General features: G+C 39.0%; 1 protein-coding gene across 3 annotated transcripts in view; it reads right to left on the bottom strand.

Annotated features, from left to right (window-relative positions):
* Window positions 1–25,335, bottom strand: part of LOC127643737 (catenin alpha-2-like) — a 661,581-nt gene that overhangs the window by 149,191 nt on the left and 487,055 nt on the right. For all 3 annotated transcript variants that reach the window (XM_052126592.1, XM_052126591.1, XM_052126590.1), the window contains one exon: window positions 2,229–2,309. In XM_052126592.1, coding sequence (XP_051982552.1) covers window positions 2,229–2,309 — 81 coding nt within the window. The remainder of the gene's footprint in view (window positions 1–2,228; window positions 2,310–25,335) is intronic.

Raw genomic sequence — 25,335 nt, 5'->3', positions numbered from 1 at the left:
AGAAAACAAAGCAAAGCAAAACAAAAACACAAACTAGAGTCAGGCATGCAATTTATGTTATGTGTTATGTTACACTTCCTAATAAAGTCCCCTGCCAAAGAATAATTAAGTTTTTTTTTATTGTCAAAACCAATTGCTTGCATTTGTTGCTAGGCGAGTATTAATTGTGGACCCTGTCTGCAACTAGTAATGGGGCAGAAATGAAATGCTCAGGTTCTCATTCAGTGAAAATCTTCAGCCTGTGTTTAATAATAGTTATTCTCTACTGAAGTTCACAGTCTAAACTCTTCCAGACTGTTAATTATAAGGCAGTCTGATACCAATAGCCCTTTATTCGACACCTTGTGGCTTTAATTCTATGCTCTGTTTTGAAGTCTAGACTAGTGCTGTGCAACCTAAAACTTTGTAAAAAAAATTATAAAAGAGATTTTAAGCTCCACTGATTGGTGATATAAAGAGCATATATCTTCTTGATTTAAGGAGTTGTTGTTTAACTCTAGAATGCTCTCAAAAAGCCTTTCCTCTCAAACGCAAGGTAAAAATACAACAAATAGATCCGTTGTGTGCATTATGGTTACTTTTAAGGCATTTTGTCTTTACACGTTTTAAACAGTGAATTTCTATGGATTTTCCATTTGTTTGTGATTAATGGATAAATATATTATTTTATTCAGCAACTTCTATCCGACTATTTTAAATCTGGACCACTAATCTGATTGGACAAGCGATTCCAATAGTGCTGATATTTAGCACAACAGAACTGGAACATTACACTGTTTGTTTCAATTCTACATGTATGTGTTCACCATGTTCCAGTATGTGTTCACCATGTTCCAGTATGTGTTCACCATGTTCCAGACAGGTTCCAGACGGACTTATCTTGTTTTGGCTTTGTTTGTCTTCCGGTTTAAACAAAAACAATTCCAGACAAAATAACTAGCTATATTGCATCTAAACTGTAATTACTTCATATTCATTTCTTGTTTTCAGAACTGTTGTATATAAGCAAAATCACTCACAATTATTTACATTTACATTTATTCATTTGGCAGACGCTTTTATCAAAAGCGACTTACAAAAGAGGAAAACATAAGCGAATCATCTTAAGGAGACAGTGGTACGAAAAGTGCCATATTACAAAGTTTCACTATCATCAGAATAGTATACAAAACAGATTTAAGTGCAACAAGAATTGTACATTTTATTTTATGTATTTTTTTAGTGACCGGTTAAGTGCTTTTGGAAAAGATGTTGTTTTAGCCATTTTTGAAGATAGAGAGTGAGTCAGCTTCACGGATTGAGTTGGGAAGGTCATTCCACCAACGTGGTATGATGAAACTGAAAGTCCGGGAAAGTGTTTTGGTGCCTCTTTGTTTTGGTACGACAAGGCTTCTGGTGGGAACGTAGCTCTGCATAAATGTTTTTAGGTATGCTGGAGCAGACCCAGTGACTGTTTTGTATGCCAGCATCAGGGCCTTGAATTTAGTACGTGCATGAACCGGCAGCCGGCAGAGAGACAAAAAGTGGTGCAACATGTGCTCTCTTTGGTTCATTAAAGACCAGACGTGCTGCTGCATTCTGGATCATTTGGAGAGGTCTAATAGCACATGCATGAAGGCCTGCAATGAGAGCGTTACAGTAGTCCAGTCTAGTTATGACAAGGGACTGAACGAACAGTTGTGTGGCATGTACAGAGAGGAAAGGTCTTATCTTCCTGATATTGTAGAGTGTAAATCTACATGATCTTGCAGTCTTTGAGCTGTGGTCTGTGAAATTATGCTGTTGCATTTGATATGTACGTGATTGCCTGCAACCTTGTGTTTTTGTGTTGATATTTGTTATCACTCTTACGTACGTGGTATTGCTTAATGAACGCTGAGCTAACACACACACACACACACACACACACACAAAAACAACAGATTGTGATTGATTATAGTAATGTCCATCAATTACCCATGACTTCATAATTTTTATATATTTCTTTTCTTACTTCCATGACTTTTCCAGTCGTGGATATAAAGTTCCCTGGATGTCTATGTTGTGCCAATGGAAATGAATGTTTGGCTAACTAAAAAAGCATCACCTGATTCATCAAACAACAGTATATAATTAAGTAACAGTGAACCTTCAATTAGTCATTTTCCTTTCACCAGCAGAGTGGACATAGTGGACATTTAGTCACATACTTATTTTCTAGTAAGGCAATAGACAGAAGATTGACTCACCTGCCTGCGAAGATCACGGGTCTTCTTGGTCATCTTGTCAATGGCTGAATTCAGCAGGTCTCCTTTTTCTTTTCTGCCCGTCTACAAAAAAAAGTAAGAGGAGTTTTACTTTACAATCTTACACAAGAAGAAGGGGGGTGGGTTGTCTAACAAATGAAGGGAGACGGGGAGTGCAAAGTTAAAAACTGTGTTGTTGGCCTTGAGTGGGTTATGGACAAAAGGTGAAGGTTTCAAGAAACCTCTTGAAATTTGAGGATTTTAAGTGCATCTAAATTTAGACATAGATGGGATGGAATAAATAAATCACTGAATAAAGTGACAATAGAATCACCACAAAGCATTAGCACTACAGAATTTTGCAGGAAGACTGACATGAAAGTACCATTGTGCTATGTTTCTCCTATACAGAAATGTCTACCCAAAAGCAGGTCCAAAACCCCAGTAGGATCCCATTCTTATGGGATTCTGTACATCAACTTATATCAGGAACTCAATTCTTTAGTGCTCCAGTGGTTTGTTCTGGACTACTGCAGTGCTCAATCAATAATCAAGGCTGTCATGCCATTGACATTATGATTATGTTTTCTCATGTAAGTATATTAATGTTGTACAATCTATTTCAGATAAATATGCCCCTAAACAGCACATAAAACCAAAACTGTTGTTGGTCTATTCTTGTCTAAGTGGCGGTTCCTTGCCAGAATCAGCTACAATGTGGATACGACTTAATGTCATTAGTCAAAAGTCTAGCTACTTGAGACTAGCATCCAGTGAGATTTTTTCCATAAGCTGTTGCTTTCAAACATGGATTGTCTCTCTCTCTCTCTCTGTCAGGGTGAGCTGGTGCTCGGGTTGAGATGAGGACGGTTGCTCTTGTTAGCGAGTAATTAAACATTTTGCAGTTGTGGAGGCCGTCTCCCCTAGGTCCGATCTACCAGACAGCACACAGCTGGCTCCTGTGTGTCAGTGTCAGAGGAAACTCTCACCGTAGATGACAACACACATCCCGTTTCCCTCGCTGTCTCTCTCTCTCTCTCTCTCTCTCTCTCTCTCTCTCTCTCTCTCTCCTTTATTGTATCTCTCTCTTGCAGCAGCTAGACTGCAGACTATGGCTCCATACAAACACAAACAGTACACTATTAAATATGGACAGCAAGATGGAAACAGCTAAATACCTCCATGCATTTGCTAGAAAACAGAGATAAAGATACAATAGAATTTATGAGAGCAAAACAAGGATTTAAGCAAACAGTCAAGATCGCAGTAATTTGTCAACTGTTTTATAGAAAATCATAGATCATCTACACACACGTTTACTTAGCTATATAAATGAGGACATGCAACATGTTCCTTCCAATGACTTAAATTGTTGTTTTATTATTGTTGTTATTATTATTATTATTATTTTACAGACTAACCCTTATTCTACCCATAAAATAATTCTGCAAGCATTTCTGTAATAATAATAATTATGAATATTTGTATATTCATAATAATACTGAATATTAATATATAATAATGTGTTGCTATATATTGAATATTATATGATTTATATATATATATATATATATATATACAGTGAGGAAAATAAGTATTTGAACACCCTGCTATTTTGCAAGTTCTCCCACTTGGAAATCATGGAGGGGTCTGAAATTGTCATCAGTAGGTGCATGTCCACTGTGAGAGACATAATCTAAAAAAAAAATCCAGAAATCACAATGTATGATTTTTTAACTATTTATTTGTATGATACAGCTGCAAATAAGTATTTGAACACCTGTCTATCAGCTAGAATTCTGACCCTCAAAGACCTGTTAGTCTGCCTTTAAAATGTCCACCTCCACTCCATTTATTATCCTAAATTAGATGCACCTGTTTGAGGTCGTTAGCTGCATAAAGACACCTGTCCACCCCATACAATCAGTAAGAATCCAACTACTAACATGGCCAAGACCAAAGAGCTGTCCAAAGACACTAGAGACAAAATTGTACACCTCCACAAGGCTGGAAAGGGCTACGGGAAATTGCCAAGCAGCTTGGTGAAAAAAGGTCCACTGTTGGAGCAATCATTAGAAAATGGAAGAAGCTAAACATGACTGTCAATCTCCCTCGGACTGGGGCTCCATGCAAGATCTCACCTCGTGGGGTCTCAGTGATCCTAAGAAAGGTGAGAAATCAGCCCAGAACTACACGGGAGGAGCTGGTCAATGACCTGAAAAGAGCTGGGACCACCGCTTCCAAGGTTACTGTTGGTAATACACTAAGACGCCATGGTCTGAAATCATGCATGGCACGGAAGGTTCCCCTGCTTAAACCAGCACATGTCAAGGCCCGTCTTATGTTAGCCAATGACCATTTGGATGATCCAGAGGAGTCATGGGAGAAAGTCATGTGGTCAGATGAGACCAAAATAGAACTTTTTGGTCATAATTCCACTAACCGTGTTTGGAGGAAGAAGAATGATGAGTACCATCCCAAGAACACCATCCCTACTGTGAAGCATGGGGGTGGTAGCATCATGTTTTGGGGGTGTTTTTCTGCACATGGGACAGGGTGACTGCACTGTATTAAGGAGAGGATGACCGGGGCCATGTATTGCGAGATTTTGGGGAACAACCTCCTTCCCTCAGTTAGAGCATTGAAGATGGGTCGAGGCTGGGTCTTCCAACATGACAATGACCGAAGCACACAGCCAGGATATCCAAGGAGTGGCTCTGTAAGAAGCATATCAAGGTTCTGGCGTGGCCTAGCCAGTCTCCAGACCTAAACCCAATAGAGAATCTTTGGAGGGAGCTCAAACTCTGTGTTTCTCAGCGACAGCCCAGAAACCTGACTGATCTAGAGAAGATCTGTGTGGAGGAGTGGGCCAAAATCCCTCCTGCAGTGTGTGCACAAACGCTTTGACCTCTGTAACTGCAAACAAAGGCTACTGTACCAAATATTAACATTGATTTTCTCAGGTGTTCAAATACTTATTTGCAGCTGTATCATACAAATAAATAGTTAAAAAATCATACATTGTGATTTCTGGATTTTTTTTTAGATTATGTCTCTCACAGTGGACATGCACCTACGATGACAATTTCAGACCCCTCCATGATTTCTAAGTGGGAGAACTTGCAAAATAGCAGGGTGTTCAAATACTTATTTTCCTCACTGTATATACACACAGGGAAGGGGAGTAATGGAATACATGTAACAAAATATAAGTAACTGTATTCCACTACAGTTAAAATTTAAATAATTGGTAATTAGAATACAGTTATATTCAAAAGTATTTTGATTACTGAAGAGATTGCTTTCCATTTTATTGTTATTTGTTTAATTTAAACAAATTGCTAACGAGAACCAAGAAATATGATCATATTAGCCCCATTTTATCATCATTACATTGGCTACCTGTTAAATTCTGTATTAATTTTAAAATTCTGATAACTACATACAAAGTTTTGAATGGCCTAGCTCCACAGTACTTAAGTGACCTTCTACCATGCCATATTCCATCACGTTCATTACGATCACAAAATTCTGGCCTGTTAATAGTTCCTAGAATATCAAAATCCACAAAAGGAGGATGATCCTTTTCATATTTGGCTCCTAAACTATGGAATAGTCTCCCTAACACTGTTCGAGATGCAGACACACTCTCTCAGTTTAAGGATAGACTAAAGACTCATCTATTTAGCCAGGCATACACCTAATTTATCCTCCAACCCACAATTAGGCTGCTTTAGTTTAGTCTGCCGGAACCAGAAACCAGAAACAGTGATCATGATCTATAACTCAGCAATAAATAGAATGGCATCTATGCTTATATTATTTTATTTGTTTCCCTGTCTCAACCTCGGGACTCCTATCCTGAGGTTACCAGAACCGGCTGGATCCAGCACCATTCCTGCTTCGTGTTGGACTCCACTGCTATGTGTCGCTGAATGATGATGACTAAATGCAGCCGGTGCCAGCCAAACATCACTTCAGTCTATTATGATGGACTTCAGAAGATGAACTGATGCCAACTCCAACCATAAGACATGGGATATTTCATATGCCATTGTCTGAACCTTGGATTTAGGATGAACCACACAGAACCTCACCAAAATTACTGGTCAGGTTGAAATCAAGTGTGCCGCACAAGCCCTCAAAAGTGAAGCCAAAACGTCTCGATCGCCCCCCGGTGACTGGTCCTAGTATAGGTCATAAACCCCGCCTCCCCATGTTATTCAACGGGACGTGAGACCAACTAAACAATTAAATTACACTTCACATATCTTTTTTCCAAAGATAGTTTCTGTCATTTACTGTAGTTTCTATCACGTTGATGTAATTTCAAGTGTTTGTTTTCAAAATAAGTTTGTTTTTAGTTAGTTATTTGATGCTATAAAAACGGTGCTGTGACATCATGATTGACAGGTTCTATGAGCGAAGTAGTCACTGAAGCACCAATTGACTTTTTTTCGGGATCTTCGGGGGACTGAGGAGATTGGAGCTTTAAATGTAATATCTAAATTTCTATAATTAATTATTTCACACCGTCATAAGTCAAAAGTGCAGGGGCATGTGCTTGTGATTGATTCAGCGAGAGTGAGGGCGGGGCCTTGATTTCGCGGCTTTACTTCCTGCTCATTACTGCGCAGGTCTGGTCCCGAAATCGCAACTGTGCAGACTCAAGTCCCAAGATGTCAGAGCCATATCGGGACACTGGCGGCTTCAGTTCTCACCAATGGAAAAGAGCAAAGGGGCGTCGTCCATCTTTTTTTACAGTCTATGGTTGAAATGCATTTCACATCCCTGATCGCTGCCTGCATCACCTCGGTCTATTGATGAACTACGATCTTGAAATGGAATGCATAGACTAACAATTGCCAACAAAACCCATCATCAGTCAATTAACAAGGACAATTGCATCATTGTGAACTTCTGCAGTTAATCAACTATGGACTTCAAAGACATTGGTCATTTATCTTACAGTTCAAACAAAATCGATGTTTAAACATTGACCCTTAAAACTTACATAGTTTAATAATTTTAAACCATGACTTTAACTATACATATGTAATATTTACATTATATTCATGATGTTAGCCAGAGGGCATCTGGCCCCCACAGTGAGTTTGGTTTCTCCCAAGGTTATTTTTCTCCATTAATCAACATCTTATGGAGTTTTGTGTTCCTTGCCACTGTCACATTCAGCTTGCTCACTGGGGTTATTAATACAATTATTATTTAATTACTTATTTTTAAACATGATTAACAATCGTATTTTATCTAATTACACAATGATGATTCATCGGCATTATAGACATTACAGTTTTATTGTCTGTTAATGCTGATCTTCTGTAAAGCTGCTTTTGAAACGATGTGTGTTGTGAAAGGCGCTATACAAATTAAATTGACTTGACTTGACTTAATATTTAGTCCTTTCAGATGGAAAACAGTTATACATATAAATTATGTGATCCAAAGTGCATTTGAACAGCGGTGAAACACTTTCTGATGATGTGTTACATTCATACGAGCAGACAAAGTAGTAAGTTTGGAGCAGAAGAAACTGTCAGCTTTACCCTGAGCTAAAATGTTATTTCTAGCCATTTTACATGCACATGTTACCAGGCAGGATCATATTTTTTTAATCACGCACGTAAGATCATATTTTGTCTTACTGAGTTTTTGTAGTCAAAACAAGTGAATAAATCTACCAGTGCTGAAAATGTAAACCAAAGTATTTAGAATACCTTGAGTAATCTAATGGAATATGTTACAAATTACATTTTACAGCATGTATTCTGTAATCTATAGTGAAATACATAACAAAAGTAACCCTCCCAACCCTGCCTATATACAGTATATATCCACTGGTGGTCAAAAGTTTGGAATATTGTAAATATTTTTTCTGTTTCAGGAGGAAATTGGTTCACCAAATTGGAATTCATCACAATGTATAATCAGGACATTAATAACCAGAACAATTACTATTACAATTTGTTTTGTTTTTTAAATAAAATTCAGAACTTCTTAGACTACTTCAAAGACATTTAATAATAAATCCCCTGCATTCAGCAATGAGAGCTTTGCAAAATCCTTGGTATATATATATATATATATATATATATATATATATATATATATATATATATATTTTTTTTTTTTTTTTTTTTGAGATACACACATTTAAACTCACATAAATCGCTCATCCTCAAGAGAGGCATACAATCTACTGTCTGAGTAACTGAGCTAATATTTCCATCAAGACAAAAATCATACAAATTCCAAAACATTGACAATTTAGGAAAAACATTCATTATGTTACATGTAAAATTAGACTCAGTCTATTTCTCACAATGGTGAAATGTCAGAATCAGTCTCAGTGAACATTATTCCAGGTATATAATGATCTCTGTGTGAAGGTTTTTTGCCAGACTTGCATTGATATTCAAAGCAGCCTGTTAATGAGGCTATCTGCTTTCATTTGGGAGATGACCCTCAGAATGACTTCTGAATACTTAAGCCATGATAACCTTTACCAGAGCTGCCATTTCAACAGTATCCAAAAAAGCAGCATATGATTTTATGTGGAACCATGGAGCGCAATTAGGAGGCCAAGCACTGACCCCCCCGCTATAGGAGAGACAGAGAGAGAGAGAGAGAGAGAGAGAGAGAGAGAGAGAGAGAGAGAGAGAGAGAGAGAGAGAGAGAGAGAGAGAGATGAGACAATCAGGTGCTCATATTTTAAAGTCATAGGACAGATACTGCCTGAATGTATAGATTTAGCAGCAGAGTATGTGTCTTCTTGTCATGATATGAGGGTGAGAGGGTGACCCCTATCTAAAGACTAATAGTGTCAATTTAATAAAATGTATTTTAAGTTCTCTGAAGTTACTTTTCTTTATATTTTGTACACTTACCAAGATGCTTATTATTGTTGTTATTATTAATATTTGATAACTTTTTTATGTACCTAATACAACTTTTTATTTTTATTTTATGTAAGCTTTGGCAACATGTATATTGTAACTGTATATTGTATATGGTCATGCCAATAGAGCAATTTGAATTAAATTGAATTGGAGAGAGAGAGAGAGAGAGGAGAGAGAGAGAGAGAGAGAGAGAGAGAGAGAGAGAGACTGAATATATATATATATATTTTTAAATCTCATTCAAAGATGGGGTGAATTAATTAACAAATGAGCCACCTTTTCCATCACTGTACTAAAATAAAATAATTTCAATCTCATCAGTGTTGACTGAAGGCAATGCATCTGATCAGAAAATTGCAAATCAGCTGCAACAGTTGATATGCAGAAACAGTTGAATTCAGTATGAATGTAATGAGATTGCACAAAATTAATGACCATGTTGCCAAGCAACCATCCTCCAGTTCCGCCTAGATGTTATTAATACACAGGCAGTGCAAGCTGGCTCATGTTAAATTGGCTAGTTTAATCAATATTCCAAAACTAGATGAAGAGGCAAGCAATTCAATTCATGGAATTCAGAATCAGCAAGCCCAATGGAACAAGACACTAGCTAAAGACATTGCACTTTGTACTGTATATGTGACTCTTGCATAGGGGTGTCTCAAAGATAATTTGACGAAAAAAAAAAGGTTTTAAACAGTTGATTTACAACAGAAGGCACACCAGAAATACTGGCAAAATGACAGGTATTGTTGTGTAATTAAAGGAATAGTTTACCCAAAAATGAACATTATGTAATTATTTACTCACCCTCATGAAGTTTTAGACCAGTATCAGTGGTATTAGTGGTTAGAGTCTCTGGATCATGATCACAGAGGGTGGCAGTAATGCACGAGTTTTGTTGCGATCTGCCATAAAAAACGAGGAAGGAGAAGAAGTTCTGTGCGAAGTATAATCAGTTTACACTGCCTTACCAAGTGTTTATCCATTGCCATTGTTTATTGATTTCAATGACCATTGCCTTTTTTTTTGGATTTACTGCTTTTTTGATAACTCTTTGTTTTGTTTGCCTGGTTGGACTGTCTGTTTGGTTTATTGCATTTATCTGCCTGCATTACGACTACGTTTCTCTGCCCGCTGTTTTAGATTGTTTGCTTGTGTCTATCTCTTTTAAACTTCCTACACATGGATCCTATCACAGTCTGCATGGCCAGTTTGTTACACTAACCTGCAAATTATACTGATGTACTGTGTTTAAGGATGTGCTTATATTGCTACAGAATGCTTATTTCTTTGATTAAGGTGTGGTATATGGATAATTAATGAGAAAAGTAAAGCAGTTGCATAATTGAATGACCAGGGGTGATTGTCTTGTATTTAAAATATAATTTGAATCTATTTAAATGTATTTCAATGTACAAATCACCATTCACTTTAAAGACCATGTCAAAATAACACTCTAAAATACTGTAAATTTGATAATCAATAGATACAAATTAGATGTGTATATTGAGTTGTATTAATTTATCTGAAATAAAATAAAAATGTGGTGGACATTTTATGATGCTGTATGGCAAAATTAAAATCCAGTTAGATTGCTTGTGTTAATAGTTTTGACAGCATTGAACTGAATTGTGTTGAATTGCAATTCAGTAACTTCATCTTCCTGTCATTAAAATTTAAAAAAAAATCCTGTAGGCAGGGTATAAAATTAACTTTCTTTTTTTTTTTTTCTCACCAGCCATAGTGGCAGGTAAATGCCCAATTTTACCATCCACTTTGATTTTTTTTACCAGATTCTTAAATACAGCATACAGATATGCTATAAAGTAAATATAATTTTAATTTTATTTTAGAACATAGCATTAACCATAACATACAAATGGAGACTAAAATGTAGACAAGCACAGAAGATAAATTTCAAGAACCATTTCCTAGGCTGTAATGTACTATGATAACACATGTGTTAAATGCACCCAGAAGTCCCAATGTTGTTGCATGTCATTTTCGTATGTATCCTGAGATGATCTGAGATCAGATACAGCGTTCATAGACTAAACTATTCTTGCAAAATGTTCAGAGATGACTGACAGTGAAGATAGAGTGGGGACTCATCATATGCGCATGTTCAACAAGACATGCTTGTGGTGCATGAGCGCCAACGTGGCAATGACCCTCTGAATACACAGCGAATCAGACACAGGCATTGAAGGCTTTTCTTTCATCTGTTGTTCATAATATCAAGTATGTGTCTTCAAGCGTCCGTCTTTGTGTCCTACGGCATTTCTTGTCATTTATCGCTTCGAGATGTCTTACAGGTCGCCCACCACAGTGGCGGGTTGATGAGCAAATTTGCCCATCAATGCGGATTAAATACCCACATTTGGCAGGTGGTTGGTGGTAATTTCTTACCCTGCCTCTAGGGCACGACCAGTTAAATTTAACGTTCAACTCATGAATAGGAAGGCAGTCTATTCTTAAATTCTGAATTAAGCCAAACCCTGGGAAGGTCACACCGAAGTTGTAACAGAATATTGCAGTATTACTTTTTTCTGCTGAAAGCATCTGTAGCTATTAGACAGAACTATCCCAGGGCAACCTAACACATTCCCTCTTTGAAGTCTGCTTATGTCTCTCATGTGAATGATGACTACATGGACAGGTACAAAATAAGAGGGCTAAAAAGTGAGTTCAAGTATTGTTTCCAAGTTTTTGTTTATAAACTAAAAAAAAAATCTCAATTCTCTGCTTGCCATTTACTGTCAGAGATTCAGATATACACGAGGAACTCCAATTTAAAGTCATCCAACTGCAGCGTAACTCTGATAAATGAATTTATTGCACCAATACCTGGAGCTGATCATGGTATCAGAAAGCAGGAAATAAAAATGAGAGAGTTGTCTATACAGTGCATAAGCTCTATTACTATTAGGCGATAACATGCCTATTAGCTTATATTTTAGCTTATTACGGTTTTATTTCAAAAAAGCGTTCACGTGTGCCACAGTTTCATTTGGCCATGTCTAGTGTATTTTCTATTTATTTTTTTACAGTATAAGCCTTAAACTAATAAAATGCCAGACAACCTAATGTGCAACAGTTTAAGTCATATTATTTTGCATGAAAAAAATCCACTAATTTCAACAAAACTGTAACCGTTCCACCACTGTTCCTGTCACTTGAACATTCACTGATTTAAAGGTACGGTTGTAAAATGTAAATGTTTAAATATATAAATTAACTCACCCTCATTTTGTTCCAAAAAATTAATTTTTAAAAGCTTTCATTTTACATGTAACACAAATGGATACATTTCAATTTGTCATTCTACAGCTATAATCATTATTGTTTCACATTAAGGGAGAAATTGCTTCAATCAAAAGCAGGAGACAAGAAAGCCCCCAGAAGAACGCTTCCCATGCTGAACACAACTACAACCCTCACACCACTTATAGACAATTTAAATAGTATTACAGCCTGCATTTCAACTGCCTTCTTGGACAATGAGTGTATTGAGGAACAATGGCCACATATGAAGGAGATGGAGTTGCCCCTGCTCGAGGGAATAAACCAATACGCTCACTAATAAGTATTACAGCATCATTTTCTGCCATCCATTTAGTAACTTTTAGTTCATTTACTGGAAGAACTTCTGTCAATATCACTTATCTTTCTCTCTTATACATACACATGCACAACAAATATTCCTAAACTGAGCAAGTGATGTCTTGAAACTCAGCAGGAGCTGAATAAAGTCAAAAGTCAAACTTGATGATCTCAGTGGCATCCAGAGACTCACTTTTAAAACAATAGTTCTCCTGAAAAATGAAAAAAAAAAAATATATATATAAAAAGAAGAAAAAAACAGCATGGCTTCAATTCTTCAAATATTGCAGAATGTCACGGTCACAGTTTTGCATGCAATTGCAATGTACTTGAGCTATCAAGCTTCAAAAAGGACTCTGACACACCATTATTGTATCATAAAGAATAGTTTTTATGAGTCATGGAGCTATATTCAGCATCTTCTTAAGCTGAACAATAGCTATGGTTAGAAAATAAAAATAAAAAAGTTACTGTGAATGGTTTCAATTATGAATGTACCACAGTGTGCTACAACAAATGTCATCCTTTTTAAAGCTTGAAAGCACCAGTCACCATTTAATGTTAATGTTAAACATGGACAAGCACATTCTGCAAAATTTCTCCTTTTGTGTTCCACAGAAGAAAGAAAGCCAAACTGGTTTTGACAGAATTTGTATTACATTGGGCAAACTTTTACTGTACATTCTGGCTTCTATAATATAAAGACTGTACATGAAAAATGGATGGAAAGAATGCAGAATACTCTTTGAGACTACTGGGGCCACTTTTGTTCTATGCAATTAATAACCGTCTAACTAGTTTGTATTTTCAAACGTGTACGTGTAGTATTGGTTTGTGTGCAGGTGTTTACGCCATACAGTACTTGCCTTATACAAATGTATTTATTTCAGAATATGAGATGGAGGGGAAATTGAGATGTGATTCAGACTACAGCATCAGATCACAGTCGACGGAAATTGACTTTCAAAAGTCATCATGATGCTTGACAAAAAATGCAAATTCATATTACTGAATATTTTCACTCTGAATCTTTGATATATGAATATATTGAGGTCTCAAGGAGCATACTTGAAAATCAATCTAAACTATTATGGTTTATAAAATTGTACAAGTAAAAGAAAAATAAGGTAGCTTATATACAGAAATGGAAACAATAAGCATGTGCATATTTTTATTTTCAATTCAGTCAAATTCATTGAATTTGAAAAGCTTATCAATTTTGCTTTTCAATGTTCTGAAAGTGGCTGAATTCAGGATGAGCAATTCATGTTTCAAAATGAAAGGGAAACATCAGAGGTATTTTGAAAGTACAAATAAGCTTGGATCCAATCTAACTCTCTCCTAGCCAATCCCAAGACAACTCAGAGGGAAGTGCAATTCATACCTTGTAGATACGCAAATCACAGCAGGACCCTTGTGGAATACATGATGCCTTGGAAAGACATAGCAGATATTAACATTGCAGAGGAACAGCCAACTGGATGTTTTCCAGTTGTAAATTTAAATATGTGTTCTCGTGCCAACATAAGCTGGACATTACATTTATTGAAGTAATTATACTACAGATCCGTGACTTCATCAGATATCTGATGGTTGGTAATACATAATATTTAACCTATTGGTAAAGATGCAAAGTCTAACGTTTTATTGGTCAATGCATTGAATGGCTGGTCTTATCCAGAACCAGAAGTGTTAGCCACGTCTTGGTCACATGGTTATATCTTATGTCCCATTTCTCCACCACCTTGATTTCCTAGGACTAACTTTAACCACTCGATACTTGAATTGACCCTTTGCTAAGCCCCACCTTGAAACAATTTCTGACCAATCCTTTCTAAGCAGCTGTTGCCATCATCATTTCTCTAACAAGCACTTGCTTTTTTTCCAACCAGAGTTTATAAAAGTAATGTGCGTTTGAGTTATATGCTGAATTATATAGAATTTATCCAAGAAAATAAAAAAAATGATTGCTGGGTCACTTGTAATAGACACCTAGATAGGATAAACTCAGTGTTTTTTTTTTTTTATCTATAAACAAATCTTGAGATGAGCATGCTATGGATAAAGCTTTGTCAGCCCTCATTCCCAAATGAACATGTATAACATCGGCAAGGATGCCAGGATATTCCAAAATAAATAACTTAGCTAATACACAATAACTTAATGTTTCTTCATTTATGTATTGATTCAGGTCTTAATTAAGGTGATAGTAAATAAAGAGTTCAAAGTAGGGTTGCAGCAGTATACCGCTTTCACGGTATGTGTGTGTGTGTGTGTGTGTGTGTGTGTGTGAGAGTTAAAGCAGTGTTTCTCAAATGGTGGGGCATGGGTCGGACAGCAGGTAAAGAACAATAACATGGCCTCCCAAGTAATAGCTTATGTAGGACTGCCTAGACATATTTATTGATAATCTCGCAATCAGCTAAAGACTTTTCATCTGCACTTTCGCACGAGTATAACTAAATCAGCTCGCAATCATGATCTGCTCTGTCTCAGGCGTGCTGTTATACTGTTGTATTTTTAAAAAAATGTATACCGGTAGTTTCATATGAAATAATCTAAAGGTAGAATCTATTAGATCTCATTTTATATCAACAGTGGCAGTTGTGGTTAAAGTTTAAAATGTTTCAGCTAGTATTTATTTTTTCATAAATACTATAATTAGGGCCCAAGCACTGAAAGTGCGGAGCTAGAAGGGGCTCTTCGGCGCCCCCTAGAACATGGGCATGTTCGGGGGGCTATCTAGCACATCCTTTTAGAGGTTCAGTCACCGAACTTTATACACATATAAATCTCAACAAGCTGGACAACTTTCACGCTGACAGTCATAAGCTCTGCCCAAAAGGACGTTTTAAACTGAGACTTGAACAGTTTTAAGTTATTTTTATTTCGACATGGCATCTAAAAACAGGAACAATCTAGAATCTAGCGCTCGTTTACATTGAAATAATGTATTAAAAGTGCAGGAACGGCACCTCGGTGTAAGACTAGAACTCTGTAGAAAAGTTTGATCACACTTGTCTGTTCTTTAATATTTGTTACTCCACATCTTCACCCTGCGTGCGACACAAAACCCAAAGGATCCCTAACACTCACTTAAAATTCCCATTAGTAAAATGTGATTCAAATTTTAAGTGCTATTAATACAGTAGGCTACGAATCTGAAAATGGCAATATATGCTGAACAAAATGACAATTATCATATAACATATTTTTTTAACACTTATGGATGATGTTTGAAATTAGGAAACAAACATATGGGCTCATATAAGTAAATATGCTCTTCAATTTTTAAAAGGGGGGAGAGAAAACTTCCTGTGGCTTTTGTTGCTGATGTCAACAACACAAATAATGTCACTTGATCCATGCCCCTGTACTTAAAAACCATGTACAAAATTATGCAACATAATAGGAAATGCAACCCAGGATACATTAAATACAGGTTATGTTTTTACTATGGTGAGTTGTCTCTTGATTTTCAAAGTAAAATCTGTCCAGAAGCAAAACCAGTTGATGAAGCACTAAAGGTTATAGGTACAAACAGGAGCAGTCTGGCCTTGCTTTCGTGCACCTACAGTATATGCTAATTATTAATAATCATAGGACATTACATTAAAAGCTCACACAGCTGATGTTATTTTTCATGTAGTAGTTAATTTAACGTGTAAACTAACATGCTTTTTCTTGTAGTTACATGCTATTTTTAATAATGTTTATAATTCGGTTTACTGTTATAATTCTGTTAGCATTCTTATTCTATTTATTTCCATAAAAAAAAAAATGGCTTCAAGTTTAAGTTATAATCAAGTGTTTGCTCAACCAAAAAAAAAAAAAAACTTCTGTTACACTCCTTTAAGGGTCATTGTAACAGATAATAATAATTGTGTAATACCGTATACCATGATACCATGAAAGCGTGATATTTTCTGAGATGGTTATCATACCGTGAAAATCTCATACCATTGCAACCCTAGTTCACAGCATCATAGTGAGTTTTATGAGACATTATGAGCAGTTCTGTTGACTTACACTATCAGGTGTGTAACAATCACCATCAAATTACACTTTTCTCTTTTGATTATTGTTCAAAGTGATAATTGTTTGTATGATGTCATTTTAATGCCATAAATCAGAGCACATTATAGACGCTTGTGCACGGTACATTTCAGCCATGCGAGGAAACAGGAAGAACCCGCAAGCTCATTATAAACCCATGGCATCCAGGGCCGCATGTAAAAATTTGCAGGGGTGGGCTGAGCCCATCCAAAAGTGAGACTTGCCCACCAAATCAAAAATTTGGCAAACACATATTAAATAAAATATCTAAATATTTTTTTACTATCTGTGCAATCTGCGGCAATCAATTTGGGAGCAGTCTCTGTGTTGCAAACTCTGAGGGTGGGCTGTAGGTACGGTTACCGACCAATCACAAAATAGCAACTGAATTATGTAGTATTTTTCTGTTTTTTTCATTGGCTGAAAGCAACGAGACTTTTGCATTCAAGAGGCAACTGTCTTCACTCTGCTACAGACTAAAGATGGTCATGTGAAGTAAAAGAGATATTTTTGTGCAATGCATAGGTTTTTAGTGCCCATAAAGAAGCACCACCACAGGCTCCATCTCCCTCCACCTTCGCTGCCCAAAATCGCACTGCAGTTGTTAGTGAAATACTGGACCAGAATTGTAAAGCACCATCCCAGCCAATATTAGCTGATGGTACCGTTCGCGATCATGGCTTGAATAGTGTTTTGCAGGATGCGTGCTTCTGTTTCCCCTGTTGAAAGTTCGGTGTCGCAGAGAGATGCTGTTTTCACCTTGCGTTTTACATATTTTTTTTATTTTCCTTTCTACAGTGCTGTGGACGTTTGTTGTTTAATGTTTGTCATTGCACTTTGAACTGCTCTGTTTTAACCCTTGGAGCAGACATGGCATCACATTCCATCCATCCATCCATCCATCCATTCATCCACACACACACACACACACACACATGTTGTGTTTCCATGTTTTATGGGGACTTTCCATAGACATAATGGTTTTTATACTGTACAAACTTTATATTCTATCCCCTAAACCCAACCCTACCCCTAAACCTAAACCTCACAGAAAACGTTCTGCATTTTTACATTTTCAAAAAACATCATTTAGTATGATTTATAAGCTGTTTTCCTCATGGGGACCGACAAAATGTCCCCACAAGGTCAAAAATTTCGGGTTTTACTATCCTTATGGGGACATTTGGTCCCCACAAAGTGATAAATACACGCTCACACATACACACACACACACCCATCCATCCATACAACTAAATGAATGTATATTAACCTTAATTTCTTTACACATGTTTAGTTTCAATGGTTAAAATACCATCAATAATTGTACTACCCCACAAAGGCCAAACTAAGTAAATAATACTGAAACTGTTTATTATTTTGTATTTTGTAGTGACTTGATTTTCACATAAAGTTTTCTCTGAACTTTAGCATATGAGCCAACCTCAAGACCCGAATTCAGTCTGCCAATCACAACTAAATTCTGGGAATTGGGAATAACCAATGATATTTGAGGTTACAGTTAACACAGAATTACCCCATCTCAAGACTGCCAAAATTAAACAGCATGAGCAAAGACAACATAATGATCTGGCTCGTACGGTCTGACGTTTCCTTGTGCTCAAGAACTTGTTTGGCATGCGGAGGAGATGTTATCAGGCCCTGCTCCTGGGCTTTTGTAGGGTCCATTAAATCTATATTTTACACTTATGTTCCATATTCAAAATATATTGAAATAAATAAACAGATAAATGTTGTATATAATCATAAGATTGAAGAGGGCTCTGACAACCTTATTCTTGGTACACTACCTACATTACTAAGTAATAAAAGACATCAATACACTTTCAAAGTAATTAGAATTACAGTCTTAAAGCAAATTACAAAGACAAATCAGAATCCCCACGAATGCAAGGATGGAGAGGAGAGAAATATATTAGATGGGTCATGGGGAGATCAATAGCATAAAAGATTAAGAACCTAAAATTTGAACAGCGATGGGAAATGCTTAGAGAAAAATTATATAATATTAAATGATTATTCTTTCTCTTTGACTTTTCAGGTTAATTGATTAAATGAAAATGTAATTAACAATTATACTGCCCAGCAAAGGCACAACACAACATTGAGTTATGACTGTTATATTTACATTTATGCATTTGGCAGACGCTTTTATCCAAAGCTACTTACAGTGCATTTATTACAGGGACAATCCCCCCAGAGCAACCTGGAGTTAAGTGCCTTGCTCAAGGACACAATGGTGGTGGCTGTGGGGCTTGAACCAGCATCCTTCTGATTACCAGATTACCAGTTATATGCTTTAGACCACTACACCACCACCACTCATATGAGGAATGAACCATAGCAAACTCACCTGTTCTTCATAATGACGTAATACATTTGTCTCAATTCTGATTCACAGTCTCCACAGATTTTAAATCATTGGTTTATTTTGAATATTTGAATTTAAGCTTTAACTTATTTGTGTTAGAATTCTTTAAACTTGCATTGTAAGATAGAATGTCAGATTCAGACCTCATTTTTATTCACTTTGATCTGGTGCCAAAGGAATGTTAGAGTCAGGCTGCTTATGTCTGCAGAGCCTAGCCAAAGATGCTGCACCATCGTTACTCAATCCCCTATTTCAGAGCCAAATGCTAATGTGTCATTTACCTATCACTAGGAGGCAACGTTTAGCTGTGCTCAAGACACAAGTAAAGTTGGCAGCTTTTAAAAATCCATTAGGTGGAGCCGTAATTATTAAAATAAACACTGCGACTCATAATTAAAGTACATATTGGGTTGACAGCTAATCTGGTATTATCACATGTCATTGTGACTGTTAAAACAATTTATTTACATTGCTACTATATCGTCTTTGCATACTTTAAAGAGGCCCAATTATGTTTTTGGGGATTTTACCTTTCATTTAATGTGTAATATAATGTTTGTGCTTGTAAAAGCATCTGCAAGTTACAAAGCACAAAGTCCATGCCAAATGGAGTTACTCCCTCCCACAGAAAACTCTGCTCTGTACAGTATGTCAAAAATAATGTGGTTTTTTTTTACATTAAAGCATTTAAACCTATTCTAGTAGACCCCAAAATACAATTATGAACCTGTAAATGAGCATAATATGGGCTCTTTAAACTTGAAATGTAGCTATATGCACTCCAAAAAATATTTTAGCCTATTTTTAAGATGTATCCATTTCCATCTAATTGAATTGCCTAATCTTTAACTAGATAAAATGTATAAATCTTAAAAAAGGTAAAAAGTTTTAGTAATTACATTTCCTTCAAGACTATTCAATTCAATTAGAAGGAAATGTGTTATTCAATTGAAATTGATTCAATTGAAATGGATACATCTTAAAAATAGGCTAAAATATTTTTTGGAGTGTGTTAAGATCAACAAATGTTAATTAGACAGGAGTAGCATGCACTTCATGCAGAGCAAATGCTCACGAGAATACTGACATGCAAGCCTGTAGCGGTCACGATATGGTGAGTCAGGATAAGGCAGACGGTAGATGCGGATCCAAACGCGGTTTTTATTAATGAATGTACACAGATAAGAAAACACGGGAACAAAAGAAAAGTCCACGATGGGAAAAGTGCATTCAAACACACAGTGACACACAGGTGAACACAAGTTGACAAACCTCCACGAAGGGGAAAGGGAACCTCGGACGAACACGAATCAACATCAGGGGGCAAGAACAGCACACATGAAACGATCCATACATCCATTCACAACCAACGACCGACAGAGACTGAACAAACAGACAGGGTTTAAATACATGAACAAGGGAAAAAGGGGCCAATGAACAAACAGAACTCAAACAAGGTAACAAGGTGATGAACAGAAACCAATGGCAAATTAAAGAGGGCAGGTGAAAACAATGGACGGAGAACACGAACGCTAACACGGAGCTACAAGGAGCTACACAAGGGACAAAAGTGAAAACTAAGGAATTACAAAAGTGACAAAAAATTATAAACAAAGGGCAACGGTGAAACAAGACAAGGTAATCATTACAGAGCCCCCCCTTAAAGGAGCGGATTCCAGACGCTCAAAAGTGACATAACAAAAAACAGGAAGAACAAATGTCCATTGACTGGGGGGGAAGCTTGTGGTGGGCAGACAGACCAAGGGGAGCAATGAAGGGCAGACAGGCAGTCCGGGGGGCAACGAGGGGCAGACAGACAGTCCAGGGGGGCAAAGAGGGGCAGACAGACAGTCCAGGGGGCAACGAGGGGCAGACAGGCAGTCCAGGGGGCAACAAGGGGCAGACAAGGAAAAGGGACCGGTTCGGGGGGTCTGGGAGATGGCCACAGGACAGGGACAGGTCGAGGAGGCCTGGGAGACGGCCACAAGACGGGGACGAGTCTAGGAGGCCTGGGAGGCGGCCTTCGGACAGGGACAGGTCTTGGTGGTCTGGGAGATGGCCATAGAGCAGGGGCCGGTTCATCGGACAGGGACAGGTCACGGAGGTGGAGCTGAGAGGGGCTCTGGGGACGAAGCTGAGGGAGGCTCAGGAGGCGGAGCTGAGGGAGGCTCTGGAAGCTCAGGAGGGGGAGCCGAGGAAGGCCTAGGAGGCGGAGCCGAGGATGGCTCAGGAGGTGGAGCCGAGGGTGGTGGCGCCGTAGGCAGCTCGATAGGCGGAGGCCTGGAAGGCTCTGGGGACGGAGCTGAGGAAGGCTCAGGAGGCGGAGCCGAGGAAGGGGGCGCCGTAGGAGGCTTTAGGGGCGGAGACCTGGAAGGCTCGGGAAGCGGAGCCATAGGAGGCTCGGGAGGTGGAGCCGAGGGAGGCTTGGGAGACAGAGCCGAGGGAGGTGGCGCCGTAGGAGGCTCTAGAGGTGAAGCCCTGGAAGGCTCTGGAGGTGGAGCCGATGGAGGTGGTGCCGTAGGAGGCTCTAGAGGCGGAGGCCTGGAAGGCTCGGGAGTCTCTGGGGGCAGAGCCGTAGGAGGCTCGGGAGACGGAGCCGTAGGAGGCTCGGGGAGAAGAGCCGTAGGACGCTCTAGAGGCGGAGCCCTAGAAGGCTCTGGGGTCTCTGAGAGCAGAGCCGTGGGAGGCTCGGGAGGCGGAGCTGTGGGAGGCTCGGGAGGCGGAGCCCTAGAAAGCTCTGGAGCCTCTGGGAGCAGAGCCGTAGGAGGCTCTGGAGGTGGAGCCGTAGGAGGCTCGGGAGGCGGAGCCGTAGGAGGCTCAGGGAGAAGGGCCATGGAAGGCTTGAGAGGCTCTAGAGGCGGAGCCCTGGAGGGCTTGAGAGGCGGCGCCCTGGAAGGTTCGAGAGGTGGAGCTCTGGGAAGCTCGGAAGGCGGAGCTCTGGAAAGCTCAGAGGGTGGAGCTCTGGAAAGCTCAGAGGGCGGAGCTCGGAAGGCAGGGTTCTAGGAAGCTCGGAGGGCGGAGCTCTGGAAAGCTCAGAAGGCGGAGCTCTGGAAAGCTCGGAAGGCGGAGCTCTGGAAAGCTCGGAAGGCGGAGCTCTGGAAAGCTCAGAAGGCAGAGCTCTGGAAGACTCGAGTGACGCTGGTTCTGGGACGGTCATGGCTAATGGCGCTGGCTCTTGGACGGTCGAGGCTACTGGCGCTGGCTCGGGGACGGTCGAGGCTACAGGCGCTGGCTCGGGGACGGTCGAGGCTACAGACGCTGGCTCGGGGACGGTCGAGGCTACAGGCGCTGGCTCGGGGACGGTCGAGAGCTCCGGCTCACTCACCGTGGCTGACAAGGACTCAGGCTCGCTCACAGTGACATGCGTGGACTCTGGCTCGCTCACAGTGACATGCGTGGGCTCTGGCTCGCTCACAGTGATATGCGTGGGCTCTGGCTCGCTCACAGTGACATGCGTGGGCTCTGGCTCGCAGACCGGGGCAGGCGCGGGCCGGGAGGCGGAAGCCCGTCTTCCCTCCCTCCTCCGGGCAGACGAAGTGGGCCGCGCTGGCTCATGGAAGGCGACTGGCGTGAGGGTGACCTTGTTGACAGGTGGGACTGGCGTGACAGGAAGCGCCATGGGTGACTGGAGAGTCATCACTGAGGGAGGCGAGGTAGAATCCTCCTCAGCGACGTCCACGGGTACCGGCCAGCCGCAGACCCGCAAAGTCATCTCCACGAAGCTGCAGAGGGTCCACTCGTGCGTTGCTGGCGGCAACCGCTCCCTCAATGATGCGTTCAGGTTGCCCCTGAATTAGAGCAACAGGGCAGAGTCCGGGAAGTCAGAGACGCTAGCCAGTTTGACGGAGTCACAAATGTGGAACAACGCCGGTCGGTCCCCTTGCTTCAAGCAAAGCAGCTGGTAGTTAGCCTGTTGGACCGTTGGATCCATAGTAATGGTCGGTCGTTCTGTCACGATATGGTGAGTCAGGAGAAGGCAGAAGATAGATCCGGATCCAAACGCATTTTTTTATTAATGAATGTACACAGATAAGAAAACACGGGAACAAAAGAAAAGTCTGCGATGGGAAAATAAACTCAAAGTCAAACTAACACACGGATGAAAAGAACACAAACACTGGAACAAATCAAAAGTCCACGATGGGAAAAGTGCATTCAAACACACAGTGACACACGGGTGAACACAAGTTGACAAACCTCCACGAAGGGGAAAGGGAACCTCGGACGAACACGAATCAACATCAGGGGGCAAGAACAGCAAACATGAAACGATCCATACATCCATTCACAACCAACGACCGACAGAGACTGAACAAACAGACAGGGTTTAAATACATGAACAAGGGAAAAAGGGGCCAATGAACAAACAGAACTCAAACAAGGTAACAAGGTGATGAACAGAAACCAATGGCAAATTAAAGAGGGCAGGTGAAAACAATGAACGGAGAACACGAACGCTAACAGGGAGACTATGGAGCTACACAAGGGACAAAAGTGAAAACTAAGGAATTACAAAAGTGACAAAAAATGATAAACAAAGGGCAACGGTGAAACAAGACAAGGTAATCATTACAGTAGCTTTCTGCTGGTATAATATCCTATTACAGAGTGCTGTTCTTGTGCTTTACAATTGCTTGGCTGCTGGTGCCCAAAAATAAGCTTGTGGAGTTGTGGAGTTCAGTCCACATCTATTAGCTTTGAGGCAATCTACATGCAAGTGCACACCTCAACATTCTTGCTGGACGATCGACCAAAAATATTTATGTCTTATGTTCTTAAGATTGTACTCTACAGACATTATTGTCAAATCAAATGCACGCTAGAGTGAGAACATCCCTTCCCATTTAAGTAAAAATACCATCTGCAACCAACTAAAAAAATAAAACCAAAAATTTAAATTACAGTGAGACACGAGACAAGTGCCTCAATGGAACACAGATATTTGCTTTTTTAAGAAAAGTTTGGACAAGTCAAAATAATTGTTTTATGCTAATCAATATTATTCCACAAATGCTGTCGTTTGAGCTAAACTTGTATTGAACCCAGAATATTCCTTTAAAGCCTCATAACTAACAATAGCAAGATGCCAATCATGGTTTGCCAGGCTGACATAAACTGTCCCTTCCACTATTTTATATGTTACCCCTAGGGGGCTCTTCAATAATGCAAAATACGCTAAATTTATATTACTCAAAATACATTTTGTTTACTTCTGGGCTTGAATCTGCACATTATACAAGTCTTACAAAATAAATTATTTTCCAATAAATTGCTGTCCACAGCTAGGAACATGGAGCATATTTTTTTTAGATGGGGTGAGCCTCTGTTTGTACGTGAATGTATAAAGCAGTGTGTGAGTGCATTCAGCACTGCATATATAAAGGCTGAAGAAATTGCTGCTCAAGAGACTTCACACAGGTACAATGTTTACCCTAAGTCTTCCCACCCGTTAACACAAACTTATACACAAAGCTTTGCACATGTAATTCTATCTCCAACTCCAAATTAGTGAAAAATATATTAATAAATAAGATAATTTTCCACCCTCTCTCAGTTTTTTTTTTCTTCTGTTGTGCCTTTAAGACAAGGCTGTATGTTTCTGCTTGGGTCCAATATAGTTTGCACTGCCACAGCCTGTAATAACATCTTCTTTGTAAAGTCTGCATCATATTGTGACAGGTTCACAAAACAATCCACGCTGAAATATGCCAATCAAACACGTAATTAGGGACCTTGTTATAAATAAACTTAAGCCACACACCAGCTCATGGTTTGACAGACCTTCTCGCATTGTACTCTTTTCATTAGTCATTCTGGTGTTACAAAAATAGTATGTCTCCTTTCTCCTCCTTATTACCTATCCATGTATGAACAAGCAAAGTTGCTGAACACTGTTCAGCTACTTGGCATACAAATGTTGGCTGTCATGTGACATAAATACAGAACAAACCATTTTTGCAGTTTAGTTTCAATACATGCTCTTTTAAGATTGTGTTTTTAGTTCTGTAAGTTAAAGTGTGTTTTCAAAGTACACTGAAATCTTTTATTTAATAAATAAATACGTTTTGACATTTTAATTGTATTTTATTTATACAAAAATTCTATTTATTTTTACAGTCTGTATGAAAAGACATCCATGTAG

The sequence above is a fragment of the Xyrauchen texanus genome, chromosome 5, assembly GCF_025860055.1.
Source record: "Xyrauchen texanus isolate HMW12.3.18 chromosome 5, RBS_HiC_50CHRs, whole genome shotgun sequence".
Taxonomy (NCBI): domain Eukaryota; kingdom Metazoa; phylum Chordata; class Actinopteri; order Cypriniformes; family Catostomidae; genus Xyrauchen; species Xyrauchen texanus.
This window is presented reverse-complemented; position numbering and strand designations above follow the sequence as displayed.